At 39.2% G+C, this 21709-nt stretch overlaps 1 protein-coding gene across 3 annotated transcripts in view; it reads left to right on the forward strand.

Moving 5' to 3' along the window:
• Positions 1–20826, forward strand: part of LOC148026558 (Metallo-hydrolase/oxidoreductase superfamily protein) — a 99029-nt gene extending 78203 nt beyond the window's left edge. For 2 of the 3 annotated variants that reach the window (XM_087690997.1, XM_087690996.1), the window contains 6 exons: positions 16362–16438; positions 16525–16588; positions 19806–19856; positions 19942–19990; positions 20179–20307; positions 20440–20824. In XM_087690997.1, coding sequence (XP_087547123.1) covers positions 16362–16438; positions 16525–16588; positions 19806–19856; positions 19942–19990; positions 20179–20294 — 357 coding nt within the window. In that variant the 3' untranslated portion in view covers positions 20295–20307; positions 20440–20824. Of the gene's footprint in view, positions 1–16361; positions 16439–16524; positions 16589–19805; positions 19857–19941; positions 19991–20178; positions 20308–20439 lie in introns of all 3 variants that reach the window. The other variant, XM_087690998.1, reaches the window with a different exon arrangement.
• Positions 20827–21709: the final 883 nt, after the last annotated feature.

Below are 21709 nucleotides of genomic sequence, written 5' to 3' on the forward strand. Positions count from 1 at the left end.
TGGCTCCTAAGCTACCGAAGGCAAAGCTTTACAAAACCCTCTTGTTCCAGTTCAGCCTTAGCTCAAAATATCGCCATCACAACGTGCAAATGTTTTAAAGTTTGACACCCAGTCGTGTGATCATGCTCACATCATACAAGGTATCTGCCAACATTGCAAGAAACTCATTGATTATGCTTCTTTCTCCTTTGTTAACGTCATTCAGGAGTTTGAGTATGAAAACAATAAGTACAAAGCTGCTTCTTACTTAAGGCCACAGAATTTTGCTTCCTGGACACACCTAGCCCTAATAGATCTGATCGAGAAGGTTGATAATTTACAACAAATCTGTGACAATATTGTTGTTTTACGTGAGCAGTTAGTTAAAGCACAAGTGCAATCTTCATCTGGGCCTAGTAGTGCTTCTTTGCCAATACATTCTACTTCCTCCATGAGGAGATTACAAAAAGGTTGGAGTTCCTACTTCTCTTCTCCTTTACCAGGCTCACTTAATATGCATCGGGTTATTCCTGTTTCAGCTAGAGGAAAAGGCAAAGTTGTTATTGAATCTGAACAAGGCATCAATACAATTCATGAAGGAGCTTCTACTTCTCATGATTTGCCTGATTTGAATCTAGAGCCGCAAGACTCTAATGATTCTGACGATCCAGATGGAATCTTTAAGGAGCTACAACAGATTTATTGCCTTCTCTCATGTCTGTCATGAAAGGTGAAACCAATATTCAGCAACCTAGCTTGTTTCAGCCTTCATTACAACTAGGAGATACTGTTGCAGAATTGGCAAAGTATCTTGAGCTCATGTTTCCCGAGTAGAATTGACAGAGTATCTTGAGCTCATGTTTCATGAGTGGTCAGATCATGACTATAAGATTCCTTTTGATCACATCGATGAGTATGTATTTGATAGAATCAGAAGAAAGAGAGAAGCAAATCAAGCCGTGGATCAAATGCCTTTATGTATTGACCCAGAAGATAAGCGGAAGGAAGACCCTCAATGCAAAATAGAATCACACATCAATTCGCGCATCATGGGTGAAAGTTTGGAATAACATCTGCCTACTAGCCCTCCTTATGAGCTGCGTGTATGGTACTAGCGAGATCAAGTTGTTTTTCAAAACCAAGTTGCTTATACTTTATTATCTTCTGATGAAGATGGGGACAGTATTATCGATGAGGATTTTATGCTCATCAATCCTCATAGAGCCAATGTTCCCCCAGATACATTACTACAGGCTCTACTCAATGCACATGCATCTACTACTATAAGTACTCTCCTTGTGAATGTTGCTACTAAAGCTACTGGTACTGTGAATGCTTCTTCTTTCTGTTCCAAATCCTCTTACACAAGCTTCTATAAGAAAATAGGCATCTCTAAAAAAGTTGGATCTTTTTCGATATGGTCAATAGATAGAAAGTCTCCAAAAGAAATCAAGCTGTTAATTTACATGATGTACGCCTATTTTGGCCAGAAAATTCTAGACAAACCACAGACCAGCTACATAGACATATTGAATGCCATGACCTATGGTTTTGTTGGCGGCTTGAAACATTGGTGGATCTCTATACATCTCCAAGTCAAGTTAGCTATTGTCCAACATCAAGATCGAGTCCAGTTATTTTTTGATTTGCTTCTCGGTGAATTAGTAGACAATACACTGGATGATGTGCTCTAAGCTCGTGAAGCATTTTTCACGTCAAAGCTATGCGATCCCAGGCAATACAAGGTGTACACGATTTATATGAGAGATCTATTGTATAAAGGATTGGGTGCTCAGGAGAACAACATGAAAGAACACTTGGTATGTTCTTTACCAAAACCCATTTCCTTCTACTCTAAATAGAAAATGAAGAATGAAAATAGAGATTTCTCAGATAGTGTGGGTCAAATCTTGCAAACAATAGAACAAACTATCAAAGAAGTTTGCTAGCATCGGAACATGACAATGGTTAATTAGAAATTTCCTCAGTTTGTCTGTAAATCTGCAGCCAAATATGATGTTGACTTTGGATGCAAGGAATGTGCTTGTTTCACTTCATATGGTAATGGCTAGTCTAGCAAACATCACTACTACCGCTCTTCAAGAAATCACAGAGGTTGCTATCTGAGGGAAGTAAGGTTTCTAGTGATGTTTATAAGGTGATGCTTGTTGTTAGGCAGGCTCTTGTGCTGTTTGTCCCATTGGTTGAGCATCTTATTCTCAAAGTCCAATAAATCCTTCATGGCTTCCTCAAAGACCGGTGGCAATGTGTTCAGCTTTGCATTCAAGACACTGTTGGAGTGCTACAAGTCGTTGGAAAATTTGACTATCATTTTGGATGAAGCACACCCCAGTTCCAAATGGATTTTGCGAGACATTGGCGTTGAACATATCTATGGTGAGAAGCAACTTTTCAAGTTAAGGCTTCAACAATTTACATAGAAAATCAAGGAATTCTTACCATGGAGATACATTAGCAGAAGATCAACATGTTAATCTTTTGTCTCTAGTCCTTTCCAAGATACAAAAACATTAACAGAAAAAAGATTAACCTTACTTGCATTTAGGCTATATAGCCATACATATAATCCCTTTGTTTCATAGAGGTCTTAATGTCTATTGTATGGTTGCAATATTAGATACTAGGCATGTTGAGCTCATGGATACGATTGTAGGTGCGGTTGTGTCACCTTTGTCAAATGGTCCCATTTTCTTTGAGCTTCACCCCAATTATGTCATAGTTATGGATGATCCATACTTGCATGAATTACTCATGCTTCATGTTAGGACTATGGGTTTGCAGATGAAAACTTCTTCTACTCATTTAGTTATTCAATATCGTAGGGTATTTCAGTGCATGTCATTAGCCATTCCTAGAGTAGTCGAAGGCATCCATTCCTCTAAATATAGAAGTCAAACCATATTTATATGATCAGATGAAAGTACTCAACGCTTTCTTCTTGATTGTGTGAATTGGTTGAAGATTGAGCTACCCCATGAATGGCAACTGGATATCTTCTCCCTCAAGAAAAAAGAACTCTTATCCCCTAGAGTAATTAAAGTATAAAATATAAAAGGTAAACCTCTTCATCTTCCATGGCATATGGCTCCTGAAGCTGCAGAAGACAAAGCTTTACAAAACCGTCCTGTTCTAGTTCAACCTCAGCTTAAAATATCCTTATCACAACGTGCAAATGTTTTAAAGTTTCACACCTAGCCGTGTGATCCTGCTCGCATCATACATGGTATCTGCCAGCATTGCAAGAAACTCATTGATTGTGCTTTCTTTCTCCCTTGTTAATGTCATTTAGGAGTTTGAGTATGAAAGCAATAAGTACAAAGCTGCTCCTTACTTAATGCCAAAGGCTTCTGCTTCCTGGACAGCAGAATGGCAAGCTTCTAATTGAACACACCTAGCCCTTACAAGTCTGATCCAGAAGGTTGATAATTTACAATAAATCTGTGATAATATTGTCGTCTTATGTTAGCAGTTAGTTAATGCACAAGTGCAATCATCATCTATGCCTAGTATTGCTTCTTTGTCAACACATCCTCCTCCATACACACTTTTGTCCATCTCTCCTACTCCTACTACTACTGATTGAAATACTTTCTCTACGAGGAGATTACAAAAAGGTTGGAGTTCCTACTTCTCTTCTCCTTCACCAGCCTCACTTAATATGCATCACGTTATTCTTGTTTCAGCCAAAGGAAAAGGCAAAGTTGTTATTGAATTTGAACAAATCATCAATACAATTCATGAAGGAGCATCTACTTCTTATGATTTGCTTAATTTGAATCTAGAGTCGCAAGACTCTAATGATTCTAACGATCGAGATGGAATCTTTAAGGAGCTACAATAGATTTATTGCCTTTCTCTCATGCCCGTCATGAAAGGTGAAACCAATATTCAGCAACCTAGCTTGTTTCAGCCTTCATTACAAGTAGGAGATAGTGCCAAAGAATTGTCATAGTATCTTGAGCTCATGTTTCCTAAGTGGTCAGATCATGACTATAAGATTCCTTTTGATCACATTGATGAGTATGTATTTGACAGAATTAGAAGAAAGAGAGAAGCAAATCAAGTCCTGGATCAAATGCCTTTATGTATTGACCTAGAAGATAAGTAGAAGGAAGACCCTCAGCGCAAAATGGAATGATGCATCAATTCGTGCATCATGGGTGAAAGTTTGGAACAACATTCACCTATTGGCCCTCCTAATGAGCTGCCTACATGGTACCAGCGAGATCACGCTGCTTTTCAAAACCAAGCTTCTTATACTTTATCATCTTCTAATGAAGATGGTGACAGTATTGTCGATGAGGATTTTATGCCCACCAATTCTCATAGGGCCAATGTTTCCCCAAATACATTAGTATAGGCTGTACTCAATGCACATGCATCTACTACTGTAAGTACTCTCCCTGTGAATATTGCTACTAAAGCTAATGGTACTGTGAATGGTTCTTTTTCCTATTCCAAATCCTCTTACACAAATTTTTATAAGAAAGTAGTTGTCCCTGAAAAGTTGGATCTTTCCGTATATGGTCAATATATAAAAAGTATACACAAGAAATCAAGTTGTTAATTTACATGATGTACTTATTGTTTTCATACTCAAACTCTTGAGTGACATTAACAATGGAGGAAGAAGCTTGTTCAATGAGTTTGTTGCAATACTGCCAGATACCATATATAATGTGAGCATGATCACATGAGTGGGTGTGAAACTTTAACACATTTGCATATTGTGACGGGGATATTTTGACCTAAGGTTGAACTCAAACATGAGGGTTTTGTTAAGCTTTGTCTTCTGTAGCTTCAAGAGACATACACTATGGGAGATGAAGAGTTTTACCTTTTATATTTTGTACTTTAATTACTCTAGGGGATAAGAGCTCTTTTTTCTTGAGGGAGGAGATATCCTATTGCCATTCATGGGGTGGCTCAATCTCTGACCACTTCACATAATCAGGAAGAAAGCGTTGAGTACTTTCATCTGATTTCATAATTGTGATTTGACCTCCATCTTTTGAGGAATTGATACCTTCGGCTACTCTAGGAATGGCTAATGACATGCATTGAAATACCATACAATATTGAATAGCTAAATGAGCAGAAGAAGCTTTCATATGCAAACTTATAGTCCTAATATGAAGCATGAGTAATTTAGGTATTTATGGATCATCCATAGCTATGATATAATTAGGGTGAAGCTCAAAGAAAATGGGACCATTTGACAAAGGCGACACAACATCACCTACGATCATATCCATGAGCTCAACATGCCTAGTATCTAATATTGCAGCCATACAAGAGACATTAAGACCTCTATGAAAGAAAGTGATTATACCTATGGCCATATATCCTAAATGCAAATAAGGATAATTTTTTTTCTGTTGATGTTTTTGTAACTTGGGAAGGACTAGAGACAAAAGATTAACATGTTGGTGTTTTGCTAATGTATCTCCCATTGTAAGAATTTCATGATCTTCTATGTTAACTATTGAAGCCTTGAACTTGAAAAGTTCATTCTTACCGTAGATATGTGTAGTACCAATGTCTGGCAAAACCCATTTGGAACTGGGGTGTGCTTCGTCCACAATGATAGTCAAATTTTCCAACGACTTGTAACACTCGGACAATGTCTTGAATGCAGAGCTGAACACATTACCACCGACCTTTGAGGAAGTCATGAAGGATTTACTGGACTTTGAGGATAAGACGCTCAAACAACGGCACAAATGGCACAACAACCTGCCTACCAACGAGCAACACCTCACACACGTCACTAACAACCTTACTTTCCTCAGATAGCAGTATGTTAATGTCTCTAATACCAAACATAGAGAAGCGCGGTGGACCTGGGAACATAGTGACAAAGATGGGAACACAGCAAGAGAGATGGCACAGAACTGACACAGAATTGACTTAGAGATGCTGCAGAGATGAGAAATGAGACTTATATTATCTTGTTGAGTGTTACAAGGCTGTTCAGAGAGGTGGGAGAGGATACAAAGGTTGTGTGCTAGAATGCTCTTGATGCTTCGTTGCCCTCAAAGAAGTTACAAGGGATGTATTTATAGGCTGTGGTAGTGGAAAAAATCATTGATGTTAGTGGGGTGGGAACAGTGTGTGCATGGAATATTGTACAAAAGATAAGGTATACAAAGTGGGTCAAGGTGGTTGGCGTGACAAAAGGTCTACCATCGTGTTGTGGACACCTAGAATATGCTGAAAAGTTATATCAAGGGCATAAAAAAAGAGGGACCACCTTAGTAATGTCTTTTGCCGATCTCATTCAATGCTTTTTAAGCGAGATAACTTGGCATGTGCTGAAGATCTGTCTGTATAGTGAAATGGACAAATTCTACAAATATTCCACAAGCCTTAATATCTTTGATCATTGCCAAGATTTCTCTTTGATAGGATGGTTAGTTTTGTTGGGTTTTGTTGAATATACCTGATGCATGTTAGTAAATGTGTAGGGTAGGTGGAGAAATAGAAGTATCTTTTTCACATGAGCAAGCAACCCACTCGGAATCGGAGACATTTGTGTAAAAAAGGATGCATGGCAGGCCAGTGGGTAGCTTGAGAGGTGGTAGATGGCGAATTAAATTTTTAATATTTTGTATAGCTACTGTATGGAGAGGTTTCCATTGAAATTGATCTTTTTGCAAGAGAGGGTATAGGTCTTTGGAGTAAAGTGCCAAATTTGGTGTGACCGAATTTATCCAATTTAGACATCCAAGCAGTTGGTTGTAATTGCTTCACATTTATTAGTTCATCTGGCATATCTGAAACCTTTGTCATCACATGTTCTTGTAACTTGATAGTGCCATGTTGAATTTCTAATTACAAAAATTCAACTGTAGTTGTGAACATGATAGACTTCGTAGGGGAGAGCACCATTCCTGCATCCTCTACTACCTTAGCAAACTAATATAGATGATCTATGTGTTCATTAATGGTTGCAAAGAACACTAAAGTATCATCAATGTACACTAAACAAAATGGAAATTTAGAAAAAACTGAATCAGTCCACCCTTGAAAGAGTGTTGGAGCTATTTTGATACCGAAGGGTAGTACCGTCCATTGTTAGTGTCCTTGAGGGATACAAAAATCTGTTTTATGCCTGTCTTCTTTCTTCAAGGGAAGCTGCTAAAATCGTGATTTTAAGTCAAATTTGCTGAAAATATTGGCTTTCTTTAGCTTCTTTATCAGGAGGTCCTTGAGTGGAATAGGGTGACCATGGCCAATGAGATAAGTGTTTAAAGGCTTATAGTTGATCACCATTCTCTTTTTTGTTCAGAAAGTTTATCTACATAGAATGCTTGGCACGCCCAAGGTGAGTTGGTAGGCTCTATGAAACCTTTCTCTAGGAGAGAGTTTGAATTTCTTCTTTACACAAAAGTAAATCTTCTTTCATCCCAGAATGTACAGCTTTGGTTGGGACGGCATTGGGCTTTAGCGGAAGAGGAATAGCATAAGAGACTCTTTTTTCTTTATACATAAGAGGATTTTCATGCATAAAAGACTTTAGATGGTTTGCTACCTTTTGAATGTCTTTGGCTTATTTTTGCTTTTTTGTATTAATTCATTGTTCCTTGGCAGCATTCTTTTGTTGAGAAGGGGGTTCTAAAATAGAGTATATGCTGCGGTCAATTTTGGGCAGAAGAGGAATATCTGCTTTTTTTCCAAGATAGGAAATAGTAAAATGTTCCGACCAAAAACTATATGGGGCAAGGTGTTGGAGGATGTCTGTCCCAATGAGCAAATCATAGCACATTTGCTTCATTAGTTGTATTTCAATAGGAACTTTGATATGTCCCAGCTGTAGATATGCTTGTGTCACATGAATAAGAGTCACCTTTTTATTGTTAGACAATTCTACTATGATTGGAGTGGTTACTTTTATACAATTTGGAGAGAAAAGCTCACAAGGGGCTATGACTAGACTGGAACCAGTGTCTAAAAGGGCATCTACATACAATGAAAATTGAGGCATGTTTTTTAGTTGTACACAAATCATGGGGATAGGACCACCGGTAGTAAGAGCATTAATTGTGTGGACCTTTGCTTTTGCTAACCTGATCTGATTGACAGGCTTGACAGGGATGTCTGTTGCAGAATTTTGAAGTTCTGTGAGGATAGTTGTTGTTCCCTGCACAAGCTGTCTTTGTCCCCTGAGGAGCCTTTTGAAGACTTTACACAAAGTGTGCAAATCTTGTTGCATTTCAGTAAAGGCCTGTAACATTTCTGTTCCTTCTCTTTGGGTTGATTGGGACGTTGCAGAAACTGATAGGAGGAGTTGGGTTGCTGTCCTTGGATGATGCATTTGTTCTAAATTATGTGGAATAAACATATTTGCTTTTCCTTTAGTTTCTGGACTCAGTGTACCTAGCTTGGGAAGGCCATAAGGATTATTGAAAAATTATTGGCTCACTTTATCCTTAGCCTTCTTATCTGATGATCCTGTTTTGGTAGATGAATCATCATCATTGGAGTCGGACTGCTTTGCCTTGCCTTTAGATCTGCGAGAAGAAGATCCACCACCAGTAGATGCAGCACCAATGAATTTTTTTTCTTTTTCCCAGAGAAATAGACAGCATGGGCATTGACAGGCACAAAGGTATGAGAATGGATGGAGTGATCATCATCTGAGTCTTCTGAGACTGTTGAAACTTCTGAAATTGAGCTAGCAAGACTGGATTCAGTATACAACAGGTCTAATTCAGACTCACTATTTTTTGATTCTGAAGCAATAGTCAGAGATTCAGTATCAGAATGAGACACAGAAGTTGATTCAATGGTGTACCAAGAAGTGTCACTTTCTGACTCACTAGAACTAGGAGAATCATAAGAACAATCATTGGCTGAGGAAGAATCTTCACTAAGATAATGAAGGTTAACCTCAGCTGCATTATTTCTTCTTTGGACAATTGTTTGCCAAATGAGAAGAACTTTCACATAAATAGCATTTAAAATCCTTTTTCAGTTCTTGAGAAGGGGGATTATGAGAAGACTTGTGAGAATAGTTTCAATGAGAAGCTTTTGGTGATTTACCATTACCATGTTTGTATGAATGTTGTTGAGATCTTCTCGAATGGTAGTCTTGGTCTAGCTTGTCCTGCTTATTGAAGTAGTAATGACTGCTACCTCTGTGATTTCTTGAAGAGTGGTAGTAGCGATGTTTGCTAGGCTGGCCATTACCATGTGAAGTGGAACAAGCACATTGCTTGCATCCAAAGTCAACATCATATTTGGTTAGAGATTTACAGACAGACTAAGGAAATTTCTGATTAAGCATTGTCATTTTCTGATGCTAGCAAACTTCTTTGATAGTTTGTTCTATTGTTTGCAGGATTTGTCCCACACTACCTGAGAAATCTCTATTTTCATTCTTTATTTTGTGTTTAGAGTAGAAGGGAATGGGTTCTGGTAAAGAATATACTAAGTGTTCTTTCATGTTGTTGTCCTGAGCTCCCAATCCTTCATACAATAGATCTCTCATATAAATCATGTATTCCTTGTATTACCTGGGATCGCATAGTTTTGATGTGAAAAATGCTTGACGAGCTTCAAGTACATCATCTAGTCTATTGCCTACTAATTCATGAGAAGAAATTCAAAAAATAACTGGACTCGATCTTGATATTGGACAATAGCTATCTTGACTTGGGGATGCATAGAGATCCACCATTGTTTCAAGCTGCCAACGAAACCATGGGTCATGGCATTCAATATGTCTATGCGACTGGTCTGTGATTTGTTGTCCAAAATTTTCTGGCCAACATAGGCGTACATAATCTAAATTAACAACTTGATTTCTTCTGGAGACTTTCCATCTATTGACCATGTAGGGAAAGATCCAACTTTTTCAGGGACACCTATTTTCTTGTAGAAGTTTGTGTAAGAGGATTTGGAATAGAAAGAAGAAGCATTCACAGTACCAATAGCTTTAGTAGCAGTATTTATAGGGAGAGTACTTACAGTAGCAGATGCATGTGCATTGAGTAGAACCTGTAGTAATGTATTTGGGGGAACATTGGCTCTATGAGGATTGATGGGCATAAAATTCTCATTCACAATACTGTCACCATCATCATCAGAAGATGATAAAGTATAAGCAGCTTGGTTTTAAAAAGCAGCTTGATCTTGCTAGTACCATGCAGGCAGCTCGTTAGGAGGGCCAGTAGGTGAATGCTGTTCCAAACTTTAACCCATGATGCGCGAATTGATGCATCATTCCATTTTGTGTTGAGGGTCTTCTTTCTGCTTATCTTGTGGGTCAATACATAAAGGCATTTGATCCAGGACTTGATTTGCTTCTCTCTTTCTTCTGATTCTGTCAAATACATACTCATCAATGTGATTAAGGAATCTTATAGTCATGATCTGACCACTCAGGAAACATGAGATCAAGATACTTTGCCAATTCTACAACAGTATCTCCTAGTTGTAATGAAGGCTGAAACAAGCTAGGTTGCTGAATATTGGTTTCACCTTTCATGACAGACATGAGAGAATGCAATAAATCTATTGTAGCTCCTTAAAGATTCCATCTAGATCGTCAGAATCATTAGAGTCTTGTGACTTTAGATTCAAATCAGGCAAATCATAAGAAGTAGAAGCTCCTTCATGAATTATATTGATGCCTTGTTCAGATTCAATAACAACTTTGCCTTTTTCTTTGGCTGAAACAAGAATAACGTGATGCATATTAAGCAAGGCTGGTGAAGGAGAAGAGAAGTAGGAACTCCAACCTTTTTGTAATCTCCTCGTGGAGAAAGTATTTCAATCAGTAGTAGTAGGAGTAGGAGAGATGGACAAAAGTGTATATGGAGAAGGATGTGTTGACAAAGAAGCAGTACTAGGCACAGATGAAGATTGCACTTGTGCTTTAACCAACTGCTAACATAAGACGACAATATTATCATAGATTTATTGTAAATTATCAACCTTCTCGATCAGACTTGTAAGGGCTAGGCGTGTTCAATTAGAAGCTTGCCATTCTGTTGTCTAGGAAGCAGAAGCCTTTGGCATTAAGTAAGGAGCAGCTTTGTACTTATTGCTTTTATACTCAAACTCCTGAATGACATTAACAATGGCGAAAGAAGCCTGTTCAATGAGTTTCTTGCAATGTTAGCAAATACCGTGTATGATGTGAGCATGATCACACGGCTAGGTGTGGAACTTAAAACATTTGCACGTTGTGATGGGGATATTCTGAGTTGAGGCTGAACTTGAACAGGAGGGTTTTGTAAAGCTCTGTTGTCTGCAGCTTGAGGAGCCATACGCCATGGAAGATGAAAAGCTTTACCTTTTATATTTTGTACTTTAATTACTCTAGGGATAAGAGTTCTTTTTTCTCAAGGGAGGAGATTTCATTTGATCACGTAATTATGGTTTGACTTCTATATTTAGAGGAATTGATGCCTTCCACTACTTTAGGAATGTTTAATGACATGCACCTAAATACCATACAAGATTGAATAGCTAAATGAGCGGAAGAAGTTTTCATATGCAAATCCATAGTCCTAATATGAAGCATGAGTAATTCATGCAGGTATGGATCATCCATAGCTATGATATAATTCGGGCGAAGCTCAAAGAAAATGGGACCGTTTGACAAAGGCGACATAGCAGCACCTACGATCATATCCATGAGCTCAACATGCCTAGTATCTAATATTGCAACCATACAAGAGACGTTAAGACCTCTACGAAACAAAGGGATTATACCTATGGCTATATATCCTAAATGCAAATAAGGATAATCTTTTTTTTGTTGATGTTTTTGTATCTTGGGAAGGACTAGAGACAAAAGATTAACATGTAGGTCTTCTGCTAATGTATCTCCTACGGTAAGAATTCCTTGATCTTCTACGTAAATTGTTGAAGCCTAGAACTTGAAAAGTTCATTCTCACCATAGATATGTGCAGCACCAATGTTTGGAAAAATCCATTTGGAACTGGGGTGTACTTCCGTCCACAATCATAGTCCAATTTCCCAACGCGTTGTAGCGCTTGGACAATGTCTTGAATGTAGAGAACACATTGCCATTGGTCTTTGAGGAAGCCATGAAGGATTTACTGGACTTTGAGGATAAGACGCTGAAACAACGGCACAACTGCTTGCCTAACAACGAGCAACACCTCACACATGTGAGTAATAACCTTACTTTCCTCAAATAGCAGTATGTTAATGGCTCTAATACCAAACACAGAGAGGCGTGGCGGATGTGGGAACACAGTGACAGAGATAGCACCCCTTGGTATCACATGAGGTCATTAGAGTAGAGATGGGAGTACTACCCATAGTGGCAGAGGCCCTCTTCCAAACAATGACTTTCTTGCATAAGCTCTGGATCTTGATGAGACAGAGATAGGGTGGCACTAGAGTCATCTAGACAACTAGCATTACAGGGAGATACTAAGTGCTCGTATTCTCCGATAGAGACATGGTTACAGCTACATGGATTACACATGGATCACCTCCCACCACCACTACAATACAGCTTGGATTGCTCTCACTTGGATCTCAGCCAAGAGGAGCTGAACTGCATCGTTAGGATGGATCCTCATTTACACAACCATGACATGGGTGACACCTACTGAAGATTTGGGGATGAAGATGGTTTTTTATTAGAAGGATTGTCTACACATAACCTGATGGCTTTGTTGTCCGCCCAGGAAACATGGATGCACATGTCTCACGGTGTATGATGTGTCATTGAATAGCTCTGTACATCGTCACACTAGCTCCAGATCAAACATGCCATAGTTGTCTCTCTACGTAGTACGGTACGGTACGATACATATTACTACGATTTTGTGCGAAAGAATAGGGTGCTTTTGGCCACACACCCCAACCTCTTTTATTTAAAGCATCAACCGCATCCGCCGGGTCACAAAACCCCCCTCCGCCAACAACCACCACCACCACAAGCTTACATTTCTCTTATTTGTATGATCATTTATGTATGATGTATCCAATCCCATCTATCTACTTGTTATTTGTATGTTGTAGCGCATATTGCACATGAGGCATATACCATATAGGTTTTGGCATGTTACTCTCAAGTAATCATCTTATATACTTTAATGGCATTGCTCTTTAGACTTTACACACTTATTCTCTCATCTTTAGTCCAAAATACCCAAGATGATTTTTTTTTTTGTACTAATATCAGACCGTACCTTATAAAATCTTAAGGTACCATTTAGTACCATATTTTATCGTATTGTATGGTATTGTACCTTTCATACATGACAACTACGGAACAGGTAGATACGACACAGATTCCCTCCCCCCGAAGGATAGGAGACCAGCTTTGTTAGCTCAAGTGAGAGACGGAGCACTACTTATGCAGATGCCCAGTGTACTACGAGATTCGAGGGCGCTTCCATTGCTTGTGCCACTATCTAGGGTTATGGATTTCCAAGATTAGAGATGTCACGGGCTCTTCTTAGTGGAGCTTTGGTGCCACAGAGAGCACCTCTTACAGGCCTAACAATAGTGACATGGAGTTACACACCAACGTGCACTCATAGAGTTATGGATTTCCCAGATTAGAGATGTCACGGGCTCTTCTTAGTGGAGCTCTGGTGCCACAGAGAGCACCTCTTACAGACCCAACAATAGTGACATGGAGTTACACACCAACGTGCACTCAGAGAGTTCTATAGAGCATCGACTACTTCCTCTAGTACAAAGCCCTCATCAGTTCAACCGACACCCGCACCATGGGGAACCATCCTAGACATAGCCATGGAGAGTTGCAAAGCTTGTTGCCCATGCCTAGCTGGTCCATGCCCTGATAGGAGGCATCATTTGCAGATATAGAGGATATTCCACCGCCATCGGGGGACCTAACTCGCCACCTTAGCCTCTCTATGCTAGATAGCCCCATGAGAGACATCCTAGGATGAGTGCTTCTTGAGCAGTTCCATATTATATCTGGCTTAGACATCATTTTGTACTCATTAGCTAGGTATTGTTCTATGTTTCTTTTATCTCCATTTAGTTAGTCATAGCATTAGATGACAACTTTCTTGGGACATGGGAAATTCCTAGACTTCTTAGATGTAACAGTTTGGTCACATAGGCCAATTTGGCCTTTTGTAGACGTTAATATAACTTTCTTTCTTTCTCTTCTCTCTTTCTCCCCCGCCCTCCTCCCCTTCTCTCTCTCTCTCCCACCCCCAAAAAAAAAACCTCCAAAACCATGGAGCTTCACCCTCCATAGCCTGCTGGTCCATCTTCATTAGCTCCATGCCCAGCAAAAGAAATGTAAATGTGCAGATTGGATTCTGTCCATGTTGGAATATTTGGACCAACAGCATGGCAGATAAAGGTTTTACTTCCCATCACAATGCAGCCCTGCAATATTGAGCTAGTTTAAATGCTCATCCATGTGACTCATTCACATGTAAAATGTGAATTGACAAAGGGCTCCTCCTTTCTGGTCATGCTCTGTTATGGCTGAAACTACATGTTGCCATGTCAGTTGATGATGTCCATTATCTCATACACGTGGCCATGTCAGTTGATGTCCACTTGAATTTCAATTCTCTTTTATTGGAGCTCAACAAAGTTCTCATTAGCAAGTAGAGTGGTGGTTGCCAACTAAGATCTTCCTGCAACCATGTGGTACATCGCTTCTTATCGGGCATTCTCCAAGTAATGCATTGGCCATGTAAAACACATTATGAGGAACTTTATTTGGTTGGGAGGAGATGGGAGCCTGGCTCAAGCAAAGTTGCCTTGGATGTCATCATACAGCCCAAATCTAAAAGACGCTTGGGGGTCATAGACCAGTCTGGTGGCAACTCTCGGGGATGAGTCAATCTGTGATCCTGAGGTCCTGGATGAAGAATGATGCCTTGCCATGAAAAATGATAACACGTAGGTCTTAACCTATCCAACCAGTCTGATAGCATGCAAGTTGGAACTGAAGTTCCACGAAAACTTCAAAGTTGGAAGAAAGTAGTACAAATCATGGTACATTAACTCAAATCCCTATATCATCTTTAATGACCATAGAGGACCACTTTGAACAAAACGACAGGTGTGAGGTATATCATGAGATCACAATAAAGTGTGCATGATAGCATGAGATGCTTAATACAAAGCCAAAACATCAGTCACATTGATATTTGTTTCTCATTTATCATGAAAATGTAACTTATCTATACATAAATGATGACTTTATGAAACTCTTCCAAGTGTAAGCATAACTTTATGAAACTTCTCGAAGTGGAAGTTTTACCGTGAAATAGCATAGTAGCATGAGATTTTGAATACAAAGTCAAAATACCAAATGCCGTAGGCAAGGGTTTTTAATTTACATGAACATGAAAGCCACCAATACGGGGCTTCCTTTGGTACTGAAGATTACTCTATAAGCATCAAACATGTCTGGCAAGACTAGCTATATCAGCAGCAACTGAGCAACTCGCTGTCATGGTTTTTCCAAATTTGCTGTTGAATGACATGCTACAGCTATGACAAGTATACTGTAAGGCACACGTGTAGCTGTTATTACTGGCTTTAATTATTTCGGCTTTGGATATCTTCTAGTTAAATCATGAGTGAAAGAATGGCCAAAGACTCTTATCAGCAGAGAAACTGTGCTTTATAAGATGTATGGTGTTCTTGAATTTACTCAACTTACAAAACCATAGTCAACTTAACTTACACAACCATGCTTTGTAAGATGCATGGTGTTCTTGGATTTACTTAACTTACACAACCTACCAAGAAAATTTTTAGTGGTAAGGCCTCTCAGTGTATGCCACCTTGATGGAGCTCTAGCCATCCGTGAATCACTCCCTCCTTGGCCACTAGGAGCAACTACAGGAAGACTCTCAAGCTTGATGAGAGCCTCGGCAGCAGATCCTTCATACTTGGGGTGGACATGGCATTTTCTTTACCTTACAGGATGGCATCTATGGTGTTATACTCCATGGTGTCTCTCCCCTATCCTCCCCTAGACCATCCTGAGAGGCCTTTTATATATGATTTAATTTGGTTTGTAGACAGCTCCAGCTTGTGTATCAAGCATTTGTAGTTTGTTTTACTTCTTTTCTTAGTAATTAATTAGACAAATTTTCTTGTAAAAAAGGACTGACCAAGAAAGGACATTAATGTTAGCAGTACTATATACGAAGATTGGCAATTAAGCTTGAACATATTGCAAGTAAACGATCAGTCACAATAGTGTCTCAATTTTCTTTGCAGGTTGAGTTGGCTAGTATCTTAACCTATTACTGCCAATTATTGTTAATTGTTACTATATGTTTTTTCACATTTTAAGCCTTAAAGTTTGTAGAAATTGTACACATATGGTAACATGTGCTTATTTCGAGAATTTCAGGTTACACCCCTGCCTGTCTGGCATGGAACAGGATATCGATCACTTGGTTTTCGGTTTGGAAACATTTGCTACATAAGGTATTGTGCTGACTTCTATAACCAGTTGAAGAGTTGCCTTTTTTTTTCAAGTATAGTAGATGCTATATAAGATTGTTGGATGGCAGTGATGTGAGTGAGATACCAGAAGACACTTACCCACTGTTGGAAAACTGTGAACTTCTTATTTTGGTATGTTATTTCAGCTTTCCTACATAAATTCTGAGAATAAAATGTTGTAACCACAATATACAAGCCCCATTTTCTTGTGGTTAGATAAAAGGCCTTTTCAAGAACATCTACCATCCTGGCTTGTAAAAACCCATTTTCTTGTGTAGATAAAAGGTTTTGTCAACAAGATCTACTATCCTAGCTAGCTCTGTATAGCTTCTTGTTATGCCAGTCCTTTAGGTACCGTATCTTATGTATTAGTACCATAAGGTACCAACTTAATGGATGCTTCTTTTCTAGCATGATCGGCACTTAGGGATGAGTTAAATGCTTGTTGTACTGATATGATTCTCTCATGAGATTATGTTGTTTGAGATTCAGACAATTTCTCTACCCTTTTTTGTTTTAAACAAAAGGTTTTAGTAGCTTTCAAGAGAGAATAGCATATTTTTATTGTATTGTACCTTTAAACATCTTAAGGTACCATTTAGGACTGTATTTTATCATACCATACTATATCATACTTTTCCTACTTGACAACCATGCGACCTTTCTAGAGCTCAAACTCTGATGTGCTCTCTTGAACTAGTACTTGAGATTAGCATCTGGCCACATCCTTGGATAGAAGACCCATCTTTCTTGGGGGAGATTTTTCATACATACCGCTTTCTCAGTGGGAGATTAGTCTGTTTTTCATGAGTTACTGCATGAGATTGTAAGGCAGAGAATATAGGGACTTAACAGTGCCAAAGTTATGGTAGAGGCAATCCAACACCTGCACGAAAGCATCTCTCCTCTCTTCATCTGTACATAACCACCTTGTAGCCTCTGCCATCTTCAGTGAAGAGTATGGATGATCCCGGTCTAAATCCTAGAAAGAGTTTTTGCAGTAGAAACATCCTGAAGGTCAATAGGATGGTTACACCTTGCAATCCAAAATAAACCAAGCAATGATACTAGCAATTAGCTTCCATCTTTAACAATGCTCCTAAGTCCAGTATCACTACAAGTAATCTCGAGTGGGAATCCTACGCAAATGCTGGCCTATGATGAGAACAGATTGGCTCCTCTTGAAATCTGCACATACACATGTCGGGTGTCTGTTTGCAAGATAAGCTACTGCCCCCTAAGTTGTTACCATAGTCTATGATGTGCCATGAAAGACAATCCTGAGGACTCTCCTCCACACGTCCTAAGGTCTGGGCAGTCCCATAGATAGTGCCTTTGAGTTACCTTTGACTTTCCAGCCTTGCACCAACTGTCAAACTTCTATAAGGTACTAGGTATAGGAAAAGAGAGATCATCCTTGGCCCAAAGCTATGATCCAATCTCCTCACAAGGGATTTGAATTACCTTATTTGTGACAGCTGTTGGCCTTTCTTTGATCATGCTCATCTGTATCCTCCTCCTCAACATGGTGGTGTAGCTAAAGAATGCTACATCGCATGGTCTATCTTTAGGTTCACTGTTCTGGATACCACTAAAATCCCTCAAGGCCTTCTTTGATATGTCCATCAATCAAGCAAGCAATTGGGTCTGTGCCAATGCACCATCTCCTGTCACAGTTTGTCACTTCTCTCATTCGCTGACTAGAACTGCCTGTGAACTTTGCGTAATCCAAGTCCTCTGTCTAAAGCAGGCCATGATTTTCCACCATGAAAGTGAAAATTCTATCTCTGCCAGTCTCAATAACCCCAAGTAGGATGTTCCCTTTGGAGAATATCCAGGTCTTAGAGTTGGTTGTATCTTTTCTCCACTTGGGAGGGACTCCCTACGGCATTTTCTTTTTCACCTGGCTCCTCATATGGTTTGGCATAATCTCTTCACACAACCATTGCCTCAGAGGAGAAGGGGAGGATGCTCCCCTCTAGGGTGTCATTACTAGATTTTTTTTTTTCTCTGGAAAAATAGAATGCCCTCTATAGATGACAATTTAAGAAGCTCTATTGCATATGCACGTTCCTGCTGCTTACCCCACTGCTTCCCATTTTCAAGGCTCAACCAATTAGTTCTCCAGGATATTAGGTTGTATTCATGCTGTTCTTGTCATAAATCCTAAGAAATCGGATGTTGTTCTTGTCATACCTCTTGATAAATTCTCTCGTGTAATCTTCCATAAGGTTTTCAATTTGGATTACGTATTCCGTATTTTCTTTTTCCTTTTGAAACGACATATTATAATGAAAAGGGAGCGTGTGTTTATCAGATGGATTTGACATAGGATATTTGTGATTGGCCACTGGTTGTGAATCCATGAGGTGGATTAGTACCTTGTGAACCTCATACTGATTCAAACTTGTATAAATAAATAAATGAAGCCCTAGAGTGGGGGCTAGATCTGTAGAGCAAACATCCTCAGGGTTTCAGACATGGATGCATAACTATTTGGTTTTTAGCTCCAGTATGTTGGGTACCATGGATAAGGAAGCCCATTTTGCTTATTTTGTGAATGGCTTTTATCCTTTTGAAGATGGCTTGTACACACTGATCAGTTCTGTCAGGTCTGGACTATCCTTTGGATTGTAGGATTTTTCTTGTGACTTTCAACTGGAGTATAATCAGTTAAATATCATAAATGTCCCAAGCAAAGCATCAGAATGTACTGTATGTACAACTGCCAAGTCTTCATGGTCCATCTGGATTTTGAGCCTTCACTACAAAAGTGCAAGGAAATCACATCATCCCGGAAAGCATAGTCACTGTTAAATTCACTTTTTTCATGAGACTGCTGGAAAGTCCAAGCCATAGCAGATGAGGTCCTTGTAAACATCTGCACAATTTCCATATACTATCCCTCCTTCAGAAAAGGTCCTGTTTTGGACTGATAAGATAAATTGAAGACCATGCTCTAATCTCTTGTTGAGAATGCCTTTATTTGAGTAAAGCCCTCTTCCATGTTCCAGAACGGCCTCTGAGTGAGAGATGAGCTTGGTCTGTGTACATCAAGATGGGTGCAAAAGATTGGGTTTTTATCATGCATATGCAGCTGAAATCCATCTACCATGTAAAAAGAGCTTGTGTTTGGACGTGCTGAAGCCGTAAGTTGAGTCCATGTGAATAACAGGGTATTAATGCAAGACCAATCGAACTGAAATTTTGAATCAAAGGAGCTTTTGTTAGAAACCCGGTCAAAGACGAGTGAATGAGACTGTAGCACTGAAAGATTGCTTGCGAACTTTTCAATAGTCTCTCAAGGGTTTCTCATGTGGATGCTGAGGTTTGCTTGACCATTATGTAGGATGCTCTAAGACCAGATCGATCAAGTGCAACCCATTTTGGCCTTCCTCAGGTATTGTTGTGGATTTCTGCTCTAACTGAGTACTGCAACTTGGTTTTTGAAAGCATCATTCGAATGTTGTCTCTTTGTGGAATAGGCCCTCACCGAAGTTCGCAAAATTCGGCCCAATCGGACATTGTTTATAGGTGAAATACAAACTACCTCCTCTCTAGTGCTAAAATTTGATGGGTAAACTACACAAGTTCTGTTCACAGTTATGCATTCTATCTTTCATATCAGCCATGATCACTTTTTTCTCTGTAGCTGGTCCTAAACTTTGATGGATAAAATACATTATACAAGTTCTGTTTACAGTTAATATCTTTCTTATCAGGCATGATGCATACTATGGACCACGACAGCATAAACAATGAGCTAGCGCAACTTCAGTCAGAAGGCTTGGATGCTCGGTTGAGTTATGATGGCTTGCACATACCGATAGAACTTTAAATCACTATTGAGGGTATATATATCTATACATTTTTTGAAGGAATAAATCAGGAATGAGGTGCTTATTGTGTGACAGACCTGCCACACGAGAGTCCACATAACTAGGATTGCCATTTTGAGAGTCTGAATGCATCTCCTGTATCAGGACATGTGCCCAATCACGGAAAGACATCAATTCTTTGCTTAGCGAGAAGCATGGACATCAGATTGCTACGAAGCTTGTCCACCTATTAACTAAATGAGATTATAGGATTATTCATTGAGACCTTTTGCTGACGTCCTCGGAATAGCTATGAGAGGCGTGCCAATGGGTATTGCACGAGGTACTTTAATTTTGCAAAATTCACAAATGGACAACTCATCATGCCAGATATGCAGGTTGTGGCTACTTTCAAGGAGCTGATTCTTTGAAGGACTTAATTCTTGAGATAGAAACAAAATTGACAAAGACTTACAGCCATTGTCCAATAAAAGAGCAATGCATTTCGTTTCTCAGTTGTCGTATTCCTGTTGTACTTCATTGCAGCTTGATTATCTATTTATGTTGTCTTTGGTACCATGCAGTAACGAGATACTAGAGTGCTTGCGTCCATCTTGAGTAGTCCTCTTAGAAATGAACCACCTAGATCCGTAAGTCCAATTCTGTCGTACATTATTATACAAATGATTTCTCTCAAGGGCAATTTGAAACATCCATGTCAAGCACAAAACTTTCATGTTGGTTCTTATTAATCGTATGACACATAAATATTAGAAAGATTAATTTGGAAGTTCGATATAGCCGAATATGCAAAAGAATTCCCCCAAGGTTTAGGGTGGACTTAGCTAAGCATGCAAAGAAGGGGGGATTGCGAGAGGCGATATTGGTATGGTGGAGATTGAGTAGAAACTAGATAAGGAGCTTACCTTGCACAAGAAAGCGAGATGCTCCTAGTTTGTTGATGGTACGAAAATTCTCAATGCCTTAATGGCCTTGTCACTTCGAAGTTTTACCGCTCTTAATAATAGCATTGAGCGGTCTAGGGGCTAAAGACATGCATAAACATGTTGATAGAGATCTAGGCCTACCTCTTTGCCATGGGAATCTTTATGATAGAAAACACTAATAAGCAATTGACATCTAAGTCAAACCATCACTATCATTGATCTATTTGCATGACCATCACTTGGAAAACATGACATCATCTCATTTGTGGAGGATAGGGAAATTGCTACCAATGCTGCAGAGATTAATCAATGAGGAAACTTGATTAGCAAGGACCAAAAACTACCTTTAGGGAAAGCCTCTAGAAGCACTAGAAATAGAGGTTGAGTTTGCAAAGCTAATAACATGGTCTAAAAATAAGAGGACAATCTACAACTAGGGAAACACTATACCCAAGTATGCTTTCAACTTGAAGGGTAAAGTCTCAAAG

Source organism: Lygodium microphyllum, chromosome 13 (genome assembly GCF_053477565.2).
Source record: "Lygodium microphyllum isolate KBCC chromosome 13, Lygodium_microphyllum_v1.1.10, whole genome shotgun sequence".
In the NCBI taxonomy this organism is placed as follows: domain Eukaryota; kingdom Viridiplantae; phylum Streptophyta; class Polypodiopsida; order Schizaeales; family Lygodiaceae; genus Lygodium; species Lygodium microphyllum.